The sequence below is a fragment of the Nicotiana tabacum genome, chromosome 15 (genome assembly GCF_000715075.1).
Source record: "Nicotiana tabacum cultivar K326 chromosome 15, ASM71507v2, whole genome shotgun sequence".
NCBI lineage: Eukaryota > Viridiplantae > Streptophyta > Magnoliopsida > Solanales > Solanaceae > Nicotiana > Nicotiana tabacum.
The window spans coordinates 75,778,460-75,798,582 of record NC_134094.1 but is presented as its reverse complement, the minus strand read 5'-3'; the positions used below and the strand labels follow the sequence as shown (position 1 = coordinate 75,798,582).

Below are 20,123 nucleotides of genomic sequence, written 5' to 3'. Positions count from 1 at the left end.
AGATAAGAAATATAGAGTAGACATTTTTCCTTCAAGTGTTTGACTAAAAATCTGAATCAGGGAACTCAACCGTTCTCTTGTTGAAGAATAAGTCAAAGGTCTCGGGGGCATCCCACCGTTGCTTTCACATCACCCTTCACTTCCTTTTTCCTCAAAATTGTTTTCCAGATATGATATTTTGAAGTGCATTCTGGTGTATTCCTAACAGATACATCCAAAGGATGGTTGAGTGGTTTTCGTGTGATAATCTCTTCTTCAATATACACCACATGTCTTAAATTTTGCCATCATAGGTAACAAAAATAAATATTCTTTCTTATGTTTTTGCAAGGAAGTAAGTTTAGGGTGCAAATTGTTTTTAAAAAACAGGAATTTGAAACATAGGATCTTTAAGGTTGAAACTTTTGTACCTCAACCATTCTTTGTGACCAAATAAATACATTTAGTCTCGTTTATTTGGTTTGATACACATCTGATTCTTTCAATTGAGCTTTGACTGAAAAAAGATTGAAATAATTTTTAAAAAGAAAATAAAAGAAAAAGAGAGATAAACAACACACAACAGAAGAAACTCAGCTACATGGCCTAAAAATCAATATCAAAAGATTGGCAACCACTTCAAACTAATTGAGAAAATAACACTGCATGGCTGCCTAAAAAATTTAATAGCCCAAAATTTTGCACTTTATCCGAAATATCCAGTGAAATAAATTTAATATCAAATCATAGCCATTAGCACAACTATTATCGTCTGAACTAAAATTTCTCATATTTTCATATCCAAACAACATCACATACTCCTAAAAACTTTATTATTTATTATACACGTTTTCCAACCTAACTTTATCTCTTTCATCTCATTTCTCAAGAATAATTTTTTATCTTCTAGAACCCACTCACCTGTAAAATTACTCACATCTTCTTTTTTTGTCTTCTTCATTTTCTTTCTTTGTCTATTTCTCTCTCTTCTTTATTCATTCTCCTTTTTCTATTTCTCACTTCAGATCTAAATTTCTTTCTTTTATTTTACATTTTATATGGAAAAACTTCTTTTGAGTAGATAGAAAAGTTGCCAAAAATTCAATTTAAATTTTAAAAGAATTTCTTCGATTAATACTACGGTAATGATATTAAGAGTGGCAGTAGAAGAGGTGAAATTTTCTAGTCAAGCTCTGTGTATTTCTGTTGGTATTTTATTGGTGATTATGGTAATTTTTGTGAGGATATGAGATTTTATGGTAGATCGACGGGTTATTTTTTCATACAGGGAGTTTCTTCTTCTTCTTCCCCGTCTTCTTCTTCCTCCTCGTCTTCTTCCTCATCTTCTTCTTCCTCCTCGTCTTATTCTTCCTCTTCTTCTTCATCCTCTTTCTCCTCCTCCTCGTCTTCTTCGTCCTCTTTCTCCTCCCCCTTCTCCTCATCTTCCTCCTCCTCTTCCTCTTCTTCTTCCTTCTCTCCTCTTCTTCTTCTTCTTCTTCTTCTTCTTCCTCCTCCTCTTCCTCCTCCTCCTCCTCCTCCTTCTTCTTCTTGTCATAATGGTATTTTGTGAGTGAAGATCTTTTACAGTGAGTGTTGATGGTGGGTCTAGGTTTAATAAGAAAGTTGGACGGTACTTATATGTAATTTTGTGTGTATATATATATATATATATATATATATATATATATATATATATATATATATATAGTTATACAATGTATTAAATATTTTATACACACATATATAGAGTTGTACATATACGATAATTTGTATTGTAGTTTTGTATAACAAATTTATATATTATGCTATGTATAAAAGTTGTATATACATTGTATCCTAGGTTTGGCAATGCATTTTGTATATATTGAGTGTATTCTGAACGTGTTTGTATATCCAAAGCGTATATTGAATTTTTTATACATTTATAGTGTATATATACTACACAATATGTATACATTGTGTATATATTATGTATGTATACTACATAATATTTATATAAACTATATACAAATTATATACATAATTTATACATGATTGATACATATTATGCAATTATAATTTTGTATAAAAAGTGTATATAAACCGTTATATATGTATAGAAGATGTATATTTACAGTTAAATAGTATATAAAAGTTTTATATACAATATTTCCTGAGTTTGACAATGTATTCTTAGTGTATTTCGAGTTGTTGTGTATTTTAAGTGTACAAAAAATATATTGTTCAACGATGTATAAAAAGCGTATAGTACGTGTACAACCTATACATCACCTTGTTTTTCTTCTTCTTCTTCTTCTTCTTCTTCTTATCTCATGAGTATTTTTTGCTTATGTAGTATTATATTTTCCTAAATTTGATCACTAAAAATTTAAAATTCTTTGTAAAAGTTAAAAAGGGAATTTATAATTTGTGCATAATAGGAAGAAGTTTGGTGGTTGTGGAGAAGACAGTTGGGTTTGATGGAATTTTGGGGTTGAAAGGATACTTTTTTACGGGGATTTCACTAGATATGAAGGATTTTGGGTGTGATTTGGCGAGATTTTAATTTTTTTAACTACTAACATTAATTTTAAAAGAATGTTAGGCTAGAGGTTGGGCTAGCAGCTATTATGGTTGCATTGAGGAGCCAGAGTCTCTCGTTGGTTTTTTAAGTTTCACTTGCTAGCCCTTATAATTATTTTTGGGCTATGAATTGTATACCTTATTTTTTGGCTATCAGTTGTCATTAGTTTTCACCAAGTGGCTACAAATGAATTTCTCTCAAACTAATTTAATGTAAATGGGCCATATAAAGTCTGGGCCAGTCCAAAAAGAAAAAAATATGAGAGACGGGCCGAATAGATCCAATTAGTTACCCCGGTAGTAATACCTCTCGCCGTTCCCAAACTATGCAAAGCCACCACCGGCTCAAAGTTGCTAACGTCCGGCGACAAGAGGTAATTTTTCTTTGTTATCACTTCTTAGGATTAGGTGACGTTTGGTTTGATTTTCGAAAAACAGCCAATCAACCAACTATCTCGGTGCCTATCTGGTTTTCTTCTTTATAGTGACACCTTCTTATAATTCAGATACACATAGGTATACTATCACAGGAACTGGTGATGAATTTACATAGGTACACTGGAGTCGTTTCTAATGGAGATGCTGAAATTTTACTGAAACCCCTGTTCGAAAGAACCTTCGTTTCGGTCTTAAATTCGGATATTTTATTTGGAGTTGATGTCCGAATGTGCTTCTTATTAGTCTATAATACAAAAAACATGAGAAAATCTATCTTTTCTTTTTTCTTCTAATCTTATTTGCTGTCTGAAATTTATCACTTTTGCATTGTACTGTTAAGTTGCTGATTTTCTTCAATATGTATGCAGGAACAAGAAATACTTACTTTGTGGTGTTTATTATTGGCCGACACCAACTAGTTTGAGATTAAGTCATAGCAGAGGCGTATCTTGGATTTTAAATTTATGGGTTCGGTATTTTAGGACAGCGACCTCAAGTGCTAGTTACTGAGTTCTGAATTTAATACCCGTACATATTTAGTTAATTTCTTAACAATCTACAGGATTTGAGCAAAGCTACTGGGTCGGTTGAACCAGTATGTTACACTCTGCGTCTTCCCCTGAGTAATAGTTGTTGTTGTTGTTGTTGTTGTCGTGTCTTGTGTGATACTGATACTAGTCTCATGAAGTTCTATGCTAGAAAACTGCCCTTTAGATGCCTATCTGTTTCTCTCCCATTTGGGGTTTGTAACATTTCTAATGTACCATGTAAAAGTTGCTTTAGCTACTTTTCCACCTTGTCTAGTGTGTTTTGTTCCGTAAGTCCCCAGTTTGCTGGCGATAGAATTCCAGGCGAGCAACAGAAATGCATGATCTTGGGAAGAGATTCTGATGTTAATGTTGTACTTGCTAGAATAAGTCCTGGAAGCAGTGAGGCTGAGGTTCTCCAGTCATTGCTTTCTGATCCGGCTTGTGATTCCATACATATCACTGATAACTTTGTTGATTGGGTGCTTTATCGCTTCAAAGATGACTGGAAGTCTGCACTTGGTGCTTTTAGATGGGCACAATCACGTCCTGGCTACAATCCCTCACCAGAATTGTACGACAAGTTGGTAGATATACTGGGAAAGATGAAGAAAATGGAAAAGATGCACTCATTGATAGACGAAATGCATGCAAACCATCTTGTTTCTCTTAACACAATAGCAAAAGTTATGAGAAGGTTTGCAGGTGCAGGAGAGTGGAAAGAAGCAGTGAGGACATTTGACGAGTTGGGAAAATTCGGTTTGGAGAAGAATGCAGAATCAATGAATCTGTTACTAGACACTTTGTGCAAAGAAAATAAAGTCCAACAGGCGCGTGAAATTTTTTCCGAGCTCAAGTCGCATATCCCACCAAATGCAAACACGTTTAACGTTTTTATTCATGGTTGGTGCAAAGTTAATCGGGTAGAAGAAGCGTACTGGACAATTCAGGAGATGAAAGGCAATGGTTGTTCTCCTTGCGTCATCAGCTACTCAACCATCATCATGTCCTACTGCCAGCAATTTAACTTCCAGAGGGTCTATGAGCTGCTTGATGAAATGCAAGGACTGGGATGTGTACCAAATGTTATCACTTTCACCACTATCATGTGTTTCTTGACAAAATCAGGGGCATTTGAGGAAGCCCTTAAGATTGCTGAGAGGATGAAATCAGTTGGTTGTAAACCTGATACACTTTTCTACAACGCTCTGATTCATACATTAGGCAGGGCGCACCGATTACAAGAAGCTACTCGTGTCTTGAAGGTTGAAATGCCCAGAAATGGTGTTCAACCTAATACATCGACGTACAATACTATCATTGCCATGTTTTGCCATCATTTGCAAGAGGAAAGAGCGCTAGAATTTTTCAGGGACCTGGAAAGTTCACCATATTGTAAACCTGATGTTCAGTCATACTTTCCACTGCTCAAGTTGTGCTTTAAAGTTGGGAAGACAGATGATTTCCTGAATAAATTGGTGAATGCCATGGTTAATAAGCATCATCTAAGTCTTGATCTATCAAGTTATACACTTCTTATCCATGGTTTGTGCAGAGCAAATAAATGTGAATGGGCCTATCTTGTTTTTGAGGATATGATCCGCCAAGAGATTACTCCTCGATACAAGACATGCAGTGTGCTACTGCAGGAAATCAAACAAAAGAATATGCATGATGCTGCCGATAGGATTGAATTGTTCATGAAGAAAATGAAGACCTCCTGAATAGTTCCTGGAAACTAATTTGATGTTTCGTTTATCAAGTAACAAGTTTCCCTTCATAAGTGCCTGCTTTTAATAGATTGTTGAATTTGAAATGTAGATTTCTTGTTTGGCATAACACTGAAATCTGGGAATAGCGCTGCAGCTGTTCTCTCTGGTTTGGTATGAAGCTTGTACCTTGATCACATTTTCTTACTATTTCTTACATCTGGCTGCTTAATTAAGCCAGAGTAGTATCATGTTGCTTGGCTGCTGAATACACGGAGATGATTATCTTTCGGTTCACAAGGCTAGTCTTGGAGCAACTCTTAGTAGTCCACACTGATGCTTTAAAAGATTACAAAGCTCCATTCCAGGTTCTAGTGTGTTGCTCTTGATCCAAGTTTTTTTTTTCCTTTTCCTGTAGGATTGTTAAGGAGAGTGATGTTAAGAACTACTATATATACTTAATTTAAGATTTTTGGAATTCCAAATTGATGCTTGGCAGATTAACCTTTTTACAGATGATAGGGTATTGGTGAATTGTCCATGGTCCTCCTACGCTTGAGTTGCACTCACTTGCACTAAAGTTATTTTGCTAGCCTTTGCTCTTCTTCATGCTGCAAAAAGAACGGGAATACTTACTACTCTATGCATTCCTGAGAAGGATAAATTGGCTTCCAATCTGTGTTGAAGATATGGTGTCTGTGCACAAAATATTTTGGATGATGATCTTGGAATTCCCTGAAATTGCAAACCTTCTTTTGGGATAATGGTGGTTTTCGGGCCATCTTGGTGGCACCTTGCCTATTCCATCGAGCTTTGTTACCTACCTCCAACCAGCACAAGGCAGCTGGACAGAACTACCTAGCATATTCGTCTCTCTTGAGATTTGAACCTTATTCTACCGTGATTTTTCATCCACTTCATTTACTGCTCGGCCGTACCAATGGTGCCAGACCTAGAAGCGGTGAATTATACTATTGTATTGACGATGAAGGGCTTTATGTAAATGATGTACAATGCTTTGGTTTAGACTTTAGACTATAGACTAATTTTGAGAGTTACTTTCTTTTTGATGGATAACATAGAGAAATGAATGTCTTTTTCCGTCCAATATTTTGTCGGTGACTTCTAAATGGATGCCTTTTCATCCTAATATTTTGTACTAGGTGACTTACTGTTTAAAGTATGTTGTTGCTCCATTACTTTATATTGAAACTTCCAATTTTGTGGATGTTGTCATCTCCATGCTTAGTTTTTGTGTTTAGTATCCGAAGTTGGCAGCCAACTAATTCTACCAAAGGCGACCTATTCCAAGGGTTCGAATTCAGGATCTCTGATTAAAGATTAAGAGGTATATATCACTCTAGCACAACCTTTAGTGGTTTATAGTTATTGTCACTGCTTGTAGATCTGCAGTTTATGATTCATGTATGTGTGTTGGAATGCAGTGCCATGTGATGAGAAGATGTTCAGTGAATTGTCAGTGAATCTGCTCCTCCTGCTTCCCGTGATCCAAAACAAGCTTTGGGACCATACCATACCAAACCAGTACAATCCCTTGTGAATATGTGGGGCTTTTGCTTGACAGTAGATCAAGTGGCATATCTAAAGAATAATAATAATGTCCATTCCTTGTTTAGATTAACTGGTATAACCATTTGTATGATATTAAGTTGAACTAGCTTGATGCACATTTTGGAGAATCGTTCTTAAATGAAAGTCTTTAAAGTCTAATATACAGTTGCAAAAATGCAAATACTGAGATTCGACAGAAGGTATAGATAACACATAGGATAAAATGAGATAGAGTCGCTATAGATTATTTGGTCATATCCTATGTCAACCTCCAAATGAACCGAAACCATGTTAGGAGCTTGATAGATGTAAAAATGTATAATCACATGTAACCTAATGTAGGGAAATTGTCATAAAAGACCTACAAACATCTTGGAATTCATGCACACTTAAAAGAAGAATAGGGCAAATGGAAAAAAACAAAAGAAATGGTAGGTTAAGTTTTTAGCCACGTTTGTACGTTTATACTTTAAGCCCAATATTTGCTAGGAATCTTTTAATCTTGTCAAAGATTTATATGTCTATAGAACATGGGTAGAGAACTTTTAGTGGAGCAACATGAGAATTCACACAACCAGACCTCAAATTTTTTAAATTGAGGCATAGTCGTTGTTGTATCCTTATCTAATGATCTTGTCTTTATGTCGAAGAAAATACAAAGGAAATATTTGTAACCTTCTTGCTCAAAATTAGGGGTGTGCATGATCCGGGTTGGTTCGATTTTTATCAAAACCAAATCAAACCAACTATGTTGGTTTGGATTGATTTGATTTTGTCGGTTTTTTCGAATTTTCGAATTTTTTTGTTACATGAATATTATTTCAATCTTACTTTATTAAAGTTTTAGATAAAGTTTTGATAAGTGAATATATGTTTAGTAAAAATTACAAAAATTGACAAATATATGATCTATTAAAATATTCTTATGAGAGTTTTTTTTATAACACGTGATAGTTATTTTCTTAGTCGTCTAACAATAATTTTTCATTGACGTATGCTTTTAAGGTTAACCAAATTTAATAATTAAATATTAAAATTAATATAAAACATAAATAATGATATGTTCTATTAAGTTTTAAAATTATCGAAATACCATTTTAAATTTGAAAAAGATATAAGAATTTAACAGATCTTGATATATGAATATGAAAGAACAAAGAGATTGACGCATTTGAATAACATTTGATAAAAAAGTGATGATACAACCCATTATTTAAAGTAAATAAAAATAGATGCACATAGTTCTATTAAATATTACATCAATGAGAGGATCCCAAATATTTCTAGACGTTTTCTAAATAAAATTCTATATAAAATCTTAATAGTATATATAAAAATTATATATTTATATGTCGGTTTGGTTCGAGTTTTTTTACCTAATACCAAATCAAATCAAACCAAACCTAATCGGGTTTTTGATCGATTTGATTTGACTTTTCTGTTTTGTACGATTTTTTGATTCGGTTTGAACACCCTGCTCAAAACCATCTTACTCACTTTTTTTTATCCTTGGAATCTACAGCTATGGTGCGGGGCAGCTCAAATTCCTAAATTAACTTGGAATATGAGAGTTCATTACTTAAATAATTAATAAACTATTGAAAATAGATGAATAAAGTCACTTTTTTTTTTTGGTATTAAAAAATCACTTATTTTTTGATATTTCATTCAAAAGGACACTCAAGGCGGAAAATGATATGTTCCCTCCGGCCACTTTTTAATAACGTAAATAACGTGGCACCTTGAGCAAAATGATAGACTCTATATTGCATTCTTTAGGATATTGAGCAAAATATTCTGTCTGTCCTATTCTTTCTGATATCATATATTTCCACTACCTATATATCTTCATCCAAGGAAATACTTGTGTCGTATTCTAGAGCATGGCGAAGCTAGGAATTTTCAAGGGTGTTTAAATTTAAAAGAAGTGAAATTTTTTTTTAACAAAAGGTGTTCAATATGTGTTATATACCTATAAAACGTAATATTTTACCTATGTACACGGTACAATTTTTCGACAAAGGGGACCAAGTGGCTTCCCACTGTTCTAGAGGTTATATCTGCTTGTCGTTGGGATCTAATAGTAGTTTTCCCAATATCTGGTTTTTTTCATTCCTACTTTTACCTATCAATTTCAAATAATGCATGTCTTGAAGTCCTCTCACTAAGAAAAACGAATTTCTATCTACTAAAGTCTATTTATGCTTTAATTGCGTTTAGCTCAAGTTTGAGAAATGCGTTCACCAATCAACATTAATGAGTAATAATTTGGGAACAACGTAACTATTGCTTAAGAATATTCCAATGCCTATTACAATCAGTGAGGGGATTTTTGAATCCCTTTGTTACCACGTACGCTAGAAGATCTTTCAGCATTAATGAGATTCAACTATTAATATGTACAAATAAAAATTATATTCATAGTGTAATTTTCGAGCAAAAAAGGATTCAATTGACCACGATTGGCTCCACCATTGCCTATAACCACTTCTTTTGTATTTTATACGATATTTTATAGATTAAAGAACGTACCAGTTTCCTACTAGACCCAACAACTGAGGGTCCTTGGTCTTCCACTATAGGTTCAATTTAAACAAGAAGATGTCCGACAATGAAATTGACCTGCTAAATGGTACTCCATAAAAGACTGGGTTAATTAGAATAGGAAACAATAAGTTATTTGGCAAAGCCAAAATTCAAAACTATACTTAATTGGATTCTTTGGAAATAATACATTCAGCAAATAAAAATGTGTACTTTACAAATTGAGATCTCAGATTACAAATATATAGAAACGGGAGTTAAAGCTATACGAACAAGCTATACGACCAAGGGTAAATGTGGTATTATAGTTGTTTATCATGGCCATTTCGGTATTTGACTTTCATTATGGGCCACGTGTTTAGCAGCTTTATATTTATGTGAACATGTGACTTTAACATCACTTTTATTTCTAGTTCTTCTTCAATCGCTGTTCTTTCTATTACTCTCCCTTTCTCTCTCACTTGCATCTTTATATCTTCTCTCCAACTAATTCTTTTTGTAAAAAGTTTTGCTCATATTCAATCTTAATCTGCATGTTTGTATATAGTCGCAATAGATTTCGGCCTTCGTACGTCTGATCGAGTTCGAAAGATAAGCGATCGAAGCGAGACTTCGAGATGGGTTCCAAATATGGTACAAACAAGTTTCGAACCCGAGGGGCCGATCAATGTCGAGTTCGATATCATTATCAAGCTCGAATCCAAATCAAACTATGATGCAAAGTAAAGCTATCAAGCTTATGATCCGGAGACCGACCAACATTGACTCTGAATCAATTCAAGGGTCCGAGTCAGAATCGAGCTTAAGCCAAGATCGAGAGCTCGAGTCAAGATCGAGCTCACAAACAAAAGCCGTTGCAATCCCACTAGAGGAGAGAATCTTGGCAGGAATTGTGAAAAAATTGATTTATCATGGACTTTCCACTGAGTATTTTTAATTATATTTAAAGTAAGATCCATCTACTATAAGGGTGGAGGGTTATCATTTCTGTAAGGGGAGTTTTTGGGATAGAGCTCACATTGTAATTCAAGCACCATATCCTCTTATATTCAAGAGTTACTCTTTTAAGCCTAAAAAACTAATCCATCTTGCTTAGTCCTAAAAATCGTCTTCTTTATAACTTTGTTTATTTTATATTCCCTGCAGTCCATATTTGATATTTCCTTTTATCCTTACGATTTGTATTAAGCTATATCACATATCCTTAGAACTACGTATAAATTCAACTCTATCCGTTTTTGGGGTAAACAGTTTGACGCCCACCGTGGGGCTAAGGATAACAGTGGTTATTTGATACGAATCTGAAAAAACACGCCATTGTGTTTTGTGCTTATTTTCGAAAATATCTTGAATTTCGGATTAGCTACGACTAACCACCAATCAAATGGTTTCACCAATCGACATCGGAGCCGGCCTTCAAGACGAAAACAACAACTTGACACCCAGTATTGAAAGACCACTTGTAAACGCTGTTGGAGCTCGAATCGGAGCGCCAATAGATATCAATTCACATGTAGCCATTGAGGCGAACCTACATGTTGAACCCGATCCTTGTCCTCATCAATGCTCGAGAACAGAGCCTTGGTAGCTTGACACTGGAGTTTTATTAACCCCCCTCGAAAAGGTCGAGGACGGTACAATCAGATAAGATGGTCGAGGGTGAACGACATTCCCTCGATTTTGTTCACAAAGTATCAGATCAAGATAACAATCCGTCAAAAAGAAGGATGGACCTGGCCTAGGGTTATTTGGTATTGAGGACAGAAGTCAATAATAACGGAATCGAGGGGACCTAAAGTGAAAGGGTAAGTATACACATTCAAAAATCTTTTCATGTAAGTGGTGATATCTTAGTCAGAAGTAGGAATTATTATTATTTTTTTATCCCAATTGCAATCTTTCTTTAGCTGTTTGAGGTGCTTCTCGGTTATCGAACACATGTACCTCGATACTGGCTCGCATCGGCCAGGGACCAATGAGCCTTTATCGACCTTAAAATCAGAATTAAGAACACACCCCGAGAACGCACTCCTCAGGTCGTGGTTCTGCCGGTGTCTCATCGGCGGCACACTGTGAAGATGAAGCCTTCTCTTTCTGAGGAATGGTTTGTGATGTTTTTGCCATTTTCGAATTCAAAAGGTGAGGAATAAAAGAAAGTGACGAAGATTTGGTGAAATTGAAGAGGGACTTTTTGCAAAGAAAAATCACAGATTTGCGGGCAAATCAGAGAATACGAAAAGGAACTTGGAAAATTTGGAAGATTGGAGATGTAAAAGTGATAAATGATGAAAGGAAGGGTTATTTATAGATTTAAGTGATGGCGGTTCAGTATCAGCGGTGGCCGACCATCGTCTAACATACATTAAATGCCTTGAAAGACTAAATCGACGGGACAACTATCACGTGCGTCATGATCGAGCTCGATGGAAATGTCAGTTTATAATCCGATCGAGCCGTTGAAAAATCATATCATTTCTCACCACATTCTTCCTGAGAAACGAGGGGACTATCTGTATACGATCGAAATAGATTTCAGGTACGTCTGATCGAGTTCGAAAGATAAGCGATCGAAGTGAGACTTCGAGATGGGTTCCAAAGATGGTACAAACAAGCTTCGAACCCGAGGGGCCGATTAGTGTCGAGTTCGATATCATTATCAAGCTCGAATCCAAATCGAACTATGATGCAAAGTAAAGCTATCAAGCTTATGATCCGGAGACCGACCAACATTGACTCCGAATCAATTCAAGGGTCCGAGTCAGAATCGAACTTAAGCCAAGATCGAGCTCAAGCCAAGATCGAGAGCTCGAGTCAAGATCGAGCTCACAGACAAAAGCCGTTGCAATCCCACTAGAGGAGAGAATCTTAGCAGGAATTGTGAAAAAGCTAATTTATCATGGACTTCCCACTCAGTATTTTTAATTATATTAAAGTAAGATCCCTCTACTATAAATGTGGAGGGTTATCATTTTTGTAAGGGGAGTTTTTGGGATAGATCTCATATTGTAATTCAAGCACCATATCCTCTTATATTCAAGAGTTACTCTTTTAAGCCTAAAAAACTGATCTATCTTGCTTAGTCCTAAAAATCGTCTTCTTTACAACTTTGTTTATTTTATATTCTCTACAGTCCATATTTGATATTTTATTTTATCCTTACGATTTGTATTAAGCTATATCACATATCCTTAGAACTACATATAAATTCAACTCTATCCGTTTTTCGGGTAAACAGTTTGGCGCCCACCGTGGTGCTAAGGATAACAGTGGTTATTTGATACGAATTTGAATAAACACGCCATTGTGTTTTGCGCTTATTTCCGAAAATATCTTGAATTTTGGATTAGCTACGACTAACCACCAATCAAATGGCTTCACCAATCGATAACGGAGCTGGCCTTCAAGACGAAAATAACAACTTGACACCCAGTACTGAAAAAGCACTTGTAAACGCCATTGGAGCTCGAATCGGAGCACCAATAGATATCAATTCGCATGTAGCCTTTGAGGCGAACCTATATGTTGAACTCGAGAATAGAATCCATGGTGGTACTCGGTCTGCAGCTAGATATACCCATAACGTCGAGGAAAACGACGTTAGCTTGCGTATGATTTTCGAAATGTTGCAAGTCCAACAGGCAGCAATAGCTCAGTTGCAGAGCCAAACCCAGCTGCAAAGCAGGCCGGTGCCCAATCCACCTCGAGAAATCACCCACAGAACGGGGCCAGCCATAGTGAAGTCAAATGAGCAAGAATCGGGGACTAACCCCGAAATTGCTAAATTGCTCGAGGAACTCACAACGATAAAAAAGTAGAAACTTATAACTCTACGGTCGATCAGATCCCGGGAGTTCCACAAATGATAAAAGGGTTGGATTCGAAAAATTTGTGCAAAAACCTTTTCCCTCGAGCGCAGCCTCGAAACCAATCCCCATAAAATTTCGTATGCCCGAAATTCCCAAATATAACAGAATGACCGATCCCAACGAGCACGTCACTTCTTACACATGTGCCATCAAGGGCAATGATTTAGAAGACGATGAAATCGAATCTGTGTTGTTGAAAAAATTCGGAGAGACCCTCTCGAAGAGGTTAATGATTTGGTATCACAACCTACCACCAAATTCCATCGACGCGTTCGCCATGTTAGCAGATTCTTTTGTGAAAGTACATGTCGGTGCCATAAAAGTCGCAACAAGGAAATCGGACCTCTTCAAGGTAAGACAGAAGGATAACGAGATGTTGAGGGAGTTTGTATCTCGTTTTCAAATGGAACGAATGGACTTGCCACCAGTCACAGATGATTGGACTGTTCAGGCTTTCACTCAAGATTTGAACGAACGAAGTTCGACGGCTTCACAGCGATTAAAGCATAACCTGATCGAATACCCAACCATCACGTGGGCCGACGTGCACAATCGGTACCAATCAAAAATTTGGGTCGAAGATGATCAATTGGGGTCTGAACCCGCTGTTCGAAGGGATACTAATCGAGAACGAGGTCCGATCGGGGATCGATACCAACCGTACAATGGAAGCCACAGAGTTAGTGAATCGAGACATAACCTCGGGCAAAATAACAAAAGAAGTGATCGAGGTCAAGGGTCCCGGGGGCTGATGAATAGAAGTAGGTTCGATAGGCCTGCTAGATCTAAGGAAGCACCTCGGCTATCGGAATATAACTTCAGCATTGATGCATCCGCCATCGTTTCGGATATCTGACACATCAAAGATACTAAGTGGCCTCGAACCATGCAGACCGATCTTGCACAGAGGAATCCTGATCAAATGTGCGAATATCATGGCACCCACGGCCACAGAACGAAAGATTGCAGGCAACTAAGAGAGGAAGTAGCCCGGTTATTCAACAAAGGGCACCTTCAAGAATTTTTGAGCGATAGGGAGAAGAACCATTTTAAAAATAGGGATTTTGGCAAGCAAAACGAACAAGAAGAACCACAACACATCATTCACATAATCATCGGTGGCGCCAATATCCCTCAGGGACCAGTGCTTAAATGCATTAAGACATCGATTGTGAGAGAAAAGCGATCTCGAACTCAAGATTACACACCCATAGGAACTTTGTCCTTCAATGATGAAGATGCAGAAGGAATCATACAACCTCATAACGATGCACTGGTAATATCCGTACTCATAAATAAAACTAAAGTTAAGCGTGTGTTGATTGATCCAGGTAGCTCGGCCAACATCATCAGATTGAAGGTCATAGAACAGCTCGGCCTGCAGGACCAGATCGTACCCGCAACCCTGGTTCTAAATGGATTCAATATGGTATGTGAAACCACCAAAGGCGAGATAATTCTACCAATAAATATGGCCGGAACCATCCAAGAAATGAAGTTTCACGTGATCGAAGGTGACATGAGATAAAACGCCCTTTTCGGAAGGCCATGGATCCACAACATGAGAGCTGTACCTTCGACCCTACACCATGTCATCAAATTCCCAACATCGAGAGGGGTCAAAACAGTGTACGGAGAACAACCGGCTGTAAGAGAAATGTTCGCCGTCGAGGAAGCGAAACCAATATCCTCACTTTCGCCAATAAAGGGATCAGGCTCAGAAGGGGAACGAGATACCAAATAGCAATCACAGACATCGGCTTTGACCCAACCAGATAACCAGAAGATCGAAGAAGATGATGATCAGAGGATCCCTTGATCCTTCGTGATTCCCGATGACTCCGACGCCACCAAATCAACGATTGAGGAACTGGAACAAGTAACATTAATCGAGCACTGGCTCGAACGGAAGGTATACCTGGGAACGGGGTTGAGCCCCGAACTCAGGAAGAAACTTATTCAATTTCTTATCGATAACATTGATTGCTTTGCCTGTTCCCATTTAGATATAACAGGGATCTCACCAGACATAACGATGCATTGGCTAAGCTTGGACCCTAGGTTCAGACCAGTGAAGCAAAATAGAAGATCCAGTCTGAGGAAAAGCACGCATTCATAAAGGACGAGGTAGCCAAACTTCTCAAGATAAGGTACATTCGGGAGGTGAAATATCCCGAATGGTTAGCCAATTTAGTTGTAGTGCCTAAAAAAGGGAACAAACTTAGAATGTGCGTGGACTATAAGGATTTGAACAAAGCATGCCCCAAAGATTCCTTTCCGCTGCCCAATATCGATCGCATGATCGATGCCACGGCCAACCATGAGATCCTCACTTTTCTCGATGCCTATTCCGGGTATAATCAAATCCAGATGAACCTGGAGGACCAGGAAAAAACTTTATTTGTCACTAAATATGGAACATATTGTTATAATGTGATGCCCTTTGGGCTAAAAAATGCAGGGGCTACTTACTAACGCATAGTAAATAAAATATTCGAAGAACAAATAGTTAAATCAATGGAAATTTATATTGATGACATGCTAGTTAAGTCCCTGCACGTAGAGGACTATTTGACCCATTTGCAGGAAACGTTTGAGATTTTGAGGAAATACAACATGAAGCTCAACCCCGAAAAATGTGCTTTCGGGGTCGGTTCGGGCAAGTTCCTCTGCTTCATGGTGTCAAATCGGGGAATCAAGATTTACCCCGACAAAATCAAGGCCATCGAAGACATCACCATCGTGGACAGCGTGAAAGATGTATAAAGGCTAACAAGACAGATTGCAGCTTTAGGCCGATTCATTTCGAGATCATCAGATCGAAGTCACAAATTTATCTCTCTACTCAAAAAGAAGAACGATTTCGCTTGTACCCCGGAATGCCAACAGGCATTAGAGGAACTAAAACGATATTTATCGAGCCCACCACTACTTCATACTCCAAAGACAGACAAAATTTTTTTCTTGTACTTGGCAGTATCGGAAATTGCAGTAAGCGGTGTCCTAGTTCGAGAAGAAAAAGGTACGCAATTTTCCGTTTATTATATAAGTCGGACCTTGGGTGAAGCAGAAACTAGATATCCGCACCTAAAAAATGGCACTTGCACTAATAAACGCCTCTAAAAAGTTAAGACCGTACTTTCAATGTCACCCCATATGCGTATTAACCACTTACCCACTTCATAATATTTTGCACAAGCCCGAACTATCAGGCCGATTGGCCAAATGGGCCGTCGAACTCAGTGGGTATGATATCGAATATCAACCCTGTACGGCCATCAAGTCTCACATTTTAGTAGACTTCATGGCCGATTTCATGCCAACCCTCGTACCCGAAGTCAAAAAAGAACTTCTATTGAAATCGGGTACGTCATCGGGGGTATGGACCCTTTTTATGGACGGGGCTTCGAACGTGAAGGGGTCCGAGCTAGGCATAGTTTTAAAGCCACCCACGGGCAACACTATTAGGCAATCTATTAAAACTACCAGGTTTACTAACAACAAGGCTGGGTATGAGGCCATGATTGCAGGTCTCGAGCTAGCTGAAAACTTGGGAGCAGAAGTCATTGAAGCCAAATATGACTTTTTGCTGGTGGTAAGTCAAGTAAACAAAGCCTTCGAAGTTCGAGAAGATAGAATGCAAAGGTATTTGGACAAACTACATGTCACTTTGCACCATTTCAAACAATGGACTTTACAGCATGTTCCACGAGAGCAAAACAGTGAGGCCGATGCACTTGCGAATTTAGGTTCATCGGTCGAGGAAGGTGACTTGAGCTCGGGGACTGTCGTTCAACTCTCGAGATCCGTGATCGAACAAGGTCATGCCGAGATAAATTCTACGAGCTTAACCTGGGATTGGAGAAATAAGTATATTGAATACTTAAAGAACAGAAATCTCCCATCAGACCCTAAAGATTCAAGGGCACTACAGAATAAAGTTGCTCGATTCACATTGGGTTCAGATGGAACGCTATACCGAAGGACATTCGATGCACCATTGGCAGTATGCTTGGGTCCAGGAGATACCGATTACATCCTACGAGAGGTGCACGAGGGCACTTGTGGGAATCATTCCGGTGCAGATCCACTAGTCCGAAAAATAATCAGGGCAGGGTATTATTGGATCGATATGGGCAAAGATGCGAAGGAATTTGTTCGAAAATGTGACAAATGTCAAAGGTTTGCACCAATGATCCATCAACCCGGGGAGCAACTTCACTCAGTCCTATCCCCATGACCATTCATGAAATGGGGAATAGATATCGTCGGCCCTCTTCCATCGACCCCAGGTAAAGCTAAATTTATTTTATATATGACTGACTATTTTTCTAAATGGGTTGAAGCACATGCGTTCAAGAAAGTAAGAGAGAGAGAGGTTATAGACTTTATCTGGGATCATATCGTATGTCGATTCGGGATACCTGCCGAAATAGTGTGTGACACTGGGAAACAATTTGTTGGCAGTAAAGTGACGAAATTCTTTGAAGATCACAAAATAAGAAGGATATTATTAACACCGTATCACCCCAGTGGGAACGGACATGCCGAATCAATGAACAAAACTATCATTAAAAACCTAAAGAAGAGGCTGAACGACACTAAAGAAAAATGGAGAGAAATCCTGCCCGAAGTCCTTTGGGCATATCGAACAACATCAAAATCTAGTATGGGGGCAACCCCGTTCTCCTTAGTATATGGGTCCGAAGCCTTGATACCCGTCAAAGTCGGCGAAACTAGTGCCAAATTTTGATACACAATAGAACTACAAAATAACGAGGCTATGAACACTAGCCTCGAATTATCGGACGAAAAACGAGAAGCTGCTCTCATCCAATTGGCCGCCCAAAAGCAACGAATCGAAAGATACTATAATCGAAGAACCAAGCTCCGCCATTTTAAGCCCGGGGACTTAGTGCTAAGAAGAGTCACCCTCAATACCCCAAATCCGAACGAAGGGAAACTAGGACCGAACTTGGAAGGACCATATCATGTTCTCAAGAACGTCGGAAAGGGATCATACAAACTCGGCATTATAAACGGCAAACAACTATCAAGCAATTGTAATGTGTCACATCTAAAACGATACTACTGCTAAGGTACGACCCTCTCGTATTTGTTTACATTTCAAAACTAACCCCTGCAGAAGTCCGATCAGGAGCTAAGATGGATCCTTCAATACGAAGCCTTAGGTCTGAAAGCACGCGTTGCACTCTTTTTCCCTAAGACCGATTTTATCACAAATGGGTTTTTCGGCAAAGTTTTTAATGAGGCAACCAATGATCGTGCTGCACCTACAACAGTTTCCGAGTCCTCTTTACAATTGACCTCGAATACTGGGGGGGCATTAGCCCTCAAATATATCAAGTTCTGATGCAAGAAAGTCATTTCACAACAACGGGGTTCCAATAGGAAATGTTGTAAGAGCCAAATGGTCAAAACGAACCATGCTCATGTAGTTGGCCCGAACCCAGACGTGAAACATGAACACATGTATAATGACTTGCAAAGAAAGTTCTCCTCTTTACCGATATCTTATATCCAAGAAAAATTCCTCTATTTGGAGATTTATTATGCAAACAGAATTAAGATAAACTCGACCACTAACCCTACAGGCTACTTTTATTTCGATTTCGAGCAAACACTCACTCGACCATTACACCTATGAGCTACATTACTTCGAGTTTGAATCATTCACTCGACTAAGCCTACGGGCTACTTTTATTTCGAGTTCGAGCAAATACTCACTTGACTATTACGCCTACGGGCTATATTACTTCGAGTTTGAATCATTCACTCGACTAAGCCTACGGGCTACTTTTATTTCAAGTTCGAGCAATCATTCACTCAACCATTACGCCTACGGGCTACATTACTTCGAGTTTGAATCATTCACTCGACTACTAAGCCTACGGGCTACTTTTATTTCGAGTTTGATCAAGCACTCACTCGACCATTACGCCTACGGGCTACATTACTTCGAGTTTGAATCATTCACTCGACTAAGCCTACGGGCTACTTTTATTTCGAGTTCGAGCAAGCAGTCACTCGACCATTACGCCTACGTGCTACATTACTTCGAGTTCGAATCATTCACTCGACTAAGCCTACGGGCTAATTTTATTTCGAGTTCGAGCAAACACTCACTCGACCATTACGCCTACGGGCTACATTACTTCGAGTTCGAATCATTCACTCGACTACTAATCCTATGAGCTACTTTTATTTCGAGTTCGAGCAAGCACTCACTCGACCATTACACGTACATGCTACATTACTTCGAGTTCGTATCATTCACTCGACTACTAATCCTATGAGCTACTTTTATTTCGAGTTCGAGCAAGCACTCACTCGACCATTACGCCTACATGCTACATTACTTTGAGTTCGTATCATTCACTCGACTAAGCCTACAAGCTACTTTTATTTCGAGTTCGAGCAAGCACTCACTCGACCATTATGCCTACGGGCTACATTTCTTCAAGCTCGAATCATTGACTCAACTAATAAGCCTAAGGGCTATATCACTTCAAATTTGAGTAAGCGCTCGCTCGGTTATAGAGGCTACGAAGTCCAAATTTGATTAAGTTGTTTAAATCCTTGTGAAAACATTCATAAGGCGTGAATAAAGTCTTCACAAGATAGAAAACAAAACAGAATCAAGTCGGCAAAAAATGGGATATTTTTATATACAAAATTGTTTACATGATTGATTACAACGTAAAAATTAAGGACTAAGCTTCCTGATCATCCCCATGAGCGGTCTCTTCTCTATCGGGCTCCCCCCCAATCTCGGATCCGCTCTTACTCCCATCGTTATCATCATTATCATCATTATCATCAGCATCAAAAACCAACGCTTCAGCATCGGCTTCGAGTTCTTTAGCCTTTTTTATCTCTTCAACGAGGTCGAAACCACGAGCATG

General features: G+C 38.1%; 1 protein-coding gene across 2 annotated transcripts; it reads left to right on the top strand.

Moving 5' to 3' along the window:
• The first annotated feature begins 1,263 nt into the window (after positions 1 to 1,263).
• On the top strand, positions 1,264 to 6,441 carry LOC107828121 (pentatricopeptide repeat-containing protein At3g04130, mitochondrial). 2 transcript variants are annotated; one of them, XR_012699312.1, is made up of 3 exons: positions 1,264 to 2,915; positions 3,348 to 5,583; positions 5,731 to 6,441. XR_012699312.1 is itself a non-coding variant. In XM_016655378.2 (2 exons), exon 2 carries the CDS (start codon positions 3,662 to 3,664, stop codon positions 5,228 to 5,230), a length of 1,569 nt encoding a protein of 522 aa, XP_016510864.1. In that variant the 5' UTR covers positions 1,269 to 2,915; positions 3,348 to 3,661; the 3' UTR covers positions 5,231 to 6,441. The 2 variants fall into 2 exon arrangements, 1 of the variants encoding a protein (XP_016510864.1); XM_016655378.2 differs by having other exon boundaries at positions 1,269 to 2,915; positions 3,348 to 6,441.
• Positions 6,442 to 20,123: the final 13,682 nt, after the last annotated feature.